This window comes from Lygodium microphyllum, chromosome 12, assembly GCF_053477565.2.
Source record: "Lygodium microphyllum isolate KBCC chromosome 12, Lygodium_microphyllum_v1.1.10, whole genome shotgun sequence".
Lineage (NCBI taxonomy): Eukaryota > Viridiplantae > Streptophyta > Polypodiopsida > Schizaeales > Lygodiaceae > Lygodium > Lygodium microphyllum.
The window spans coordinates 62989324-62995208 of NC_141146.1; the positions used below are offsets into that span (position 1 = coordinate 62989324).

General features: G+C 43.2%; 1 protein-coding gene across 1 annotated transcript; it reads left to right on the forward strand.

Annotated features, from left to right (window-relative positions):
- Positions 1-527: 527 nt before the first annotated feature.
- LOC148027837 (splicing factor) lies at positions 528-4808 on the forward strand. Its single transcript, XM_087689550.1, has 2 exons — positions 528-686; positions 778-4808. The coding sequence occupies exon 2, from the start codon at positions 789-791 to the stop codon at positions 4617-4619; it is 3831 nt and encodes a 1276-aa protein (XP_087545676.1). The 5' UTR covers positions 528-686; positions 778-788; the 3' UTR covers positions 4620-4808.
- Positions 4809-5885: the final 1077 nt, after the last annotated feature.

Here is a 5885-nt window from a genome sequence, read left to right on the forward strand (position 1 = left end):
GAAATAAAATTTGCTAAAAGATAAATTGGTTATCTTTGACGTTAAGCAATGTAGGGTAGAGGAGCTAGTTTGCATTACTTGATATATAGATGCATTAATTTGCAAATAAAAATTACACAACATTAGCACCTTGATGTGTTCTTGCTTGCGAAGAACAAAAATGGTTGATATGTCCCACCTATGTTGAAGATCGAAGCCATATTTTGGAATTAGTTGAAAAAAATCAGTCTTTGAAGGGTCACTGAGGGGAACCTTTCGAAAATCGATCAAGGGATGAGAAGTTTGAGAGATTTGGACCACTGTCAAGCAGGCTTTGTCTTACACTAGGTAACGCAAACCGTCGAGTCTATAGCTTTGTGGCGTTATTACATTGGTTCCACGATATTAGGTTATAATTATTACATTGGATCCATGATATTAGGTTAATAAACCTTGGTAAGTGTTGGCGCCTCTACCGTATGGTAAGTGAAAAGGCTAAGAAATAAGAAAATTCCTGAGCCTTAAAGGCGGTGGAAACTTACCTACACATAAAAGTAGGCCTAAGGCCTTATGGTGAGTGTTGTCCTATCTTCTTCTTCGCCCCAAGAGATCATTTCATTCTGTCTGTCCGTGTATGCAAGCCCTAATTATCAGTTGAGAAGGGCATCCAAGCATTTCGAATCGACTCCATCGCTCAGAGAAGCCCGGTAAGTTGCCCTCCATCCCTTTCCTTGCCCTGTGATCGCACCGCCTGCGTTTTCGTGCCACTCACTTACCCTGTCTCGCATGCCTTTGCAGTGTGACAAGCTATGGAGTTGGATTCTGACATAGCTAGAACACAGGAGGAAAGACGTAAGTTGCAGGAGGAGCTCGCAGCCCTTACCTCTGTCAGCTTTGACCAGGACCTGTATGGCGCCGGAAACCGATTCGAAGGATATGAGCGTTCTATTCCTGTAAACGAAGAGGAGGAGGAGCAGGTTACTGAAAGGGAGGTTGCTAGGAAGCTTGCGTCATATACTGCTCCGAAATCTGTCTTGTCTGACATTCCTAGGGGAGGCGAATCTGCAGATGATGACTTTGGGTTTAAAAAACCTCAGAAGATCATTGATAGGGAAGATGACTACAGGAAAAGAAGACTCAATCGGATTATCTCCCCTGAGAGAAATGATGCTTTTGCTATGGGTGAGAAAACACCCGATGCTTCTGTTCGGACATATGCAGACGTCATGCGAGAAGAAGCACTCAAGCGTGAAAAGGAAGAAACTATGCGTATGATTGCTAAAAAGCAGCAGGAAGAAGCCGAAAGAAAGGCCAAGGAGGCCTCTGTTGCTTCTGCCAAGACCCAGGCACCTGCAGCTGCAGTGCAGACTGCAACAACTCAGAAGAGGCGAAATAGGTGGGATCAGTCCACGGATCAGGATGATGCAAAGAGGCAGAAATCTACATCTGAATGGGATGCTCCGGATGCAACACCTGGTCAGGCAAAATGGGATGCAACACCAACACCTGGAAGGTCTGGAATTGAGGCAACTCCTGCAAGGAGAAATCGCTGGGATGAAACCCCTACCCCAGGACGGTTGGCTGATTCTGATGCAACACCCCTTGGAGGGATCACACCTGGTGCAACTCCTGCAGGTATGACATGGGATGTAACCCCAAAAGTGACTGGGCTTGCTACACCAACCCCCAAGAAGTTGCGGTCACGGTGGGATGAAACACCGGCTACAATGGGTAGTGCAACACCAATGGTTGGTGCAACTCCCTCTGTGTTTACCCCTGGAGTAACTCCTGTGGGGGCTGTTGAGCTTGCCACCCCCACACCTACCACTCTCCAGCTTCGCGGTGCTATGACTGCTGAACAGTACAATTTGTTGAAGTGGGAACGTGATATTGAAGAAAGGAACAAGCCTTTAACTGATGAGGAGCTCGATGCCATGTTTCCTCAGGATGGTTATAAAATATTGGATCCACCTGCATCTTATATCCCTATTCGAACTCCAGCACGAAAGCTTCTTGCCACTCCAACACCTTTAGGTGGTACTCCTCTTTATGCAATACCTGAGGAGAACAGAGGGCAACAATTTGATGTGCCTAAAGAGTTGCCTGGAGGCCTTCCCCACATGAAGCCTGAAGACTATCAGCACTTTGGTGTGCTTCTGAATGAAGATGATGAAGATAAGCTAACTCCAGAAGAAAGCAAGGAGCGGAAGATCATGAAGTTGTTACTGAAAGTGAAGAATGGCACTCCCCCTCAAAGAAAGACTGCTCTCAGACAGCTCACTGATAAGGCTAGAGAATTTGGCGCTGGTCCTTTGTTTAACCAGATTCTTCCTTTGCTCATGACTCCAACTCTGGAAGATCAGGAGAGGCACTTACTGGTGAAGGTTATAGACAGGGTGCTGTATAAGCTTGATGAGCTTGTTAGGCCATTTGTTCATAAGATTCTTGTGGTCATTGAGCCACTCTTAATTGATGAAGACTACTATGCTCGCGTTGAGGGAAGGGAGATAATATCTAATCTTAGCAAGGCGGCCGGGTTGGCAACCATGATTGCTGCTATGAGACCTGACATAGATAATATTGATGAGTATGTTCGTAACACAACTGCTAGGGCATTCAGTGTTGTTGCATCGGCTTTGGGTATTCCAGCCCTTCTACCTTTCCTTAAGGCTGTATGTCAAAGTAAAAGATCCTGGCAAGCTCGACATACAGGTATCAAAATTGTGCAACAGATTGCAATTCTGATGGGATGTGCAGTTCTTCCTCATCTGAAGTCATTGGTGGAGATTATTGAACATGGTCTGAATGACGAGAACCAGAAAGTCAGGACTATTACAGCACTTTCACTTGCTGCCCTAGCAGAAGCTGCTGCCCCTTACGGAATTGAGAGCTTTGATTCAGTTTTAAAGCCACTTTGGAAGGGTATAAGGAATCATAGAGGAAAGGTTCTTGCTGCATTTTTGAAAGCAATTGGTTTTATCATTCCTCTCATGGATGCCTTGTATGCCAGCTACTACACAAAAGAAGTGATGGTAATTTTGATCAGAGAGTTTCAGTCTCCAGATGAAGAAATGAAAAAAATAGTGCTGAAAGTGGTAAAACAGTGTGTAAGCACTGAAGGGGTTGAAGCTGATTACATTAGAGCAGAGATTTTACCGGAGTTTTTCCGCTATTTTTGGGTTAGAAGGATGGCACTTGATCGTAGGAACTATCGTCAACTCGTGGACACAACCGTGGAAATTGCTAATAAGGTTGGTGTTGCCGATATTGTTGGAAGAGTAGTAGAGGATCTAAAAGATGAAAGTGAGCCTTATCGCAGAATGGTCATGGAGACAATAGAGAAAGTGGTCACTAACCTTGGTGCAGCAGACATAGATGCGCGTCTTGAGGAGTTGCTTATTGACGGAATCTTGTATGCATTCCAAGAGCAAACAAGTGATGATGCTAATGTGATGCTGAATGGGTTTGGTGCAGTAGTGAATGCCCTAGGCCAGCGTGTGAAGCCCTATCTTCCTCAGATTTGTGGAACAATCAAGTGGCGATTGAACAACAAGAGTGCAAAAGTTAGGCAACAGGCAGCTGATCTCATTTCTCGAATTGCTGTTGTGATGAAGCAATGTTCTGAGGAGCAGCTAATGGGTCATCTTGGTGTTGTGCTCTATGAATATTTGGGTGAAGAATACCCTGAGGTTCTTGGCTCTATTTTAGGTGCACTTAAGGCAATTGTTAATGTGATTGGGATGACCAAGATGACTCCTCCCATCAAAGACTTGTTACCACGTCTAACACCAATCTTAAAGAATAGGCATGAGAAGGTACAAGAGAACTGCATAGATCTTGTGGGCAGAATTGCTGACAGAGGAGCTGAGTTTGTTCCTGCTAGGGAGTGGATGAGGATATGCTTTGAGCTATTGGAAATGTTGAAAGCACATAAAAAGGGTATCAGGAGAGCCACTGTAAATACATTTGGATACATTGCTAAAGCAATAGGTCCACAAGATGTCCTTGCTACTCTCTTGAACAACCTTAAGGTGCAGGAGAGGCAGAACCGTGTGTGTACTACTGTTGCAATAGCCATTGTTGCTGAAACATGCTCTCCTTTCACGGTCTTACCGGCTTTAATGAATGAATATAGGGTGCCAGAGCTGAATGTTCAAAATGGTGTTTTGAAATCCCTGTCATTCCTTTTCGAGTACATTGGGGAGATGGGAAAAGACTATATCTATGCTGTTACTCCTCTTCTGGAGGATGCATTAATGGATCGGGACTTGGTTCACAGACAAACGGCTGCATCTGCAGTGAAGCATATGGCTTTGGGAGTAGCTGGATTGGGCTGTGAGGATGCATTAGTACACCTTCTCAACTACGTATGGCCTAATATTTTTGAGACCTCTCCTCATGTAATAAATGCTGTGACTGAAGCTATCGAGGGAATGAGAGTAGCTCTTGGACCTGCAGTTGTGCTTAACTATTGTCTGCAAGGACTCTTTCACCCAGCAAGAAAAGTTCGGGAGGTTTACTGGAAGATTTACAATTCCCTCTACATAGGGTCTCAAGACAGTCTGGTAGCAGCCTACCCAGTTTTGGAGGATGAAGGTGCAAATATTTACAGCAGGCCTGAGCTTGCAATGTTTGTGTAGACAAGTAAAGGATATTCTAACTTGGCAGTGGTACTGTATCTAACTAGGCCAAAACTAGCTTTCACATGTTCCATTTTGTTATCCTGGCATGCAAGGTGTTTGCAATTTGCATGCCAAAATCAGTTGTCTGTACTTCATCTAATATATCCTGAGAGTTTCGAATTAATAACATTTAACAATGTTTTGCTTTGTATGCCACTGTTTTCTTGGATTGGATACCGTCTATCTGGTCCTGTTTTGGATTTTGTCATAGATTTAAGTTGAGATATTTGGTTCTGCTTTTCGTTTTGGTTGCATGACCATGAAAGAGCACTTGTAACTTGGCTTGTTGGTCTTGTTTTTTTACAGTTTAGTGTGGTCTTTCTGACATAGGTTTGCACTGCTCTAGTTTGTAGTTTGCATGTTCTTCTTGCACATTCACTTGCATCGTTTTAAATTACTCCAGTACCATGGGTGTGCTTTTGCGTTTCCTTTGCACACAGAGTTTGGGTACCCTGAACTTGGTAATGTCTGCTGAAATTTGTGGAATAAAGTCTGTTACTGTCTTAAGTAAAATTCAAACAGAATATTTTGAAATCTTGTTAGGGCAATTAGCCAACTCTTCACATACATGTATTCACCAACCTTTTGAAGTTGAATTACAATGTGTTGACATTACTGATTTATCCATGTGGATACTTTGAAGCTTTGATGTTTATAATGTTGTCGGATGGACATTAGATTTATGGAAGCTGATTGTTCTTAAATCATTGGTTAAGTCTTGATGAATGGTGGAGTCAGTTTATATGAAAGCGATGATGAAAATGATTCTATGGCTTGGAGAAAAATATCAAAAGCTCCCACAAGGCACCAGCCAAAACAGTGAAGTGCAAAATGAGAAATGCAAAATGCAGGTCAAGAGAAGACCTGATGGACTTGTGCTGCAGTCAAGGTTACTGGCAAGTAACTGGCACTGCAAGGCAGTAATTGCTTGTCAGATGCTGACCTGAAGCTTGAATGCATATCAGGAAAGAGAATATGTTATTTCTGAAACTGAAGAAATGTAATCAGGATAAGGTTTTTATGAGCATTTTATATGATGTTCAGAGGACCTGGAAGACGAATGAGGAGGCAGGCAGAGAAAATTTAAGTCAACAAGGATAATGTACTCAGGTACGTGTTCTGAATGGGAATTCTTAGTGCACACTGAAGTTATAATTGTTTATTATATTTGTAAGGAGCAAGGGAGTTGTGCAAAACAGTGCCGGAAGGGTGGACTGGAGGATG

Coding starts and splice junctions, on each gene's coding strand:
- LOC148027837 (XM_087689550.1), top strand. CDS start 789: ATGGAGTTGGATTCTGACATAGCTAGAACACAGGAGGAAAGACGTAAG.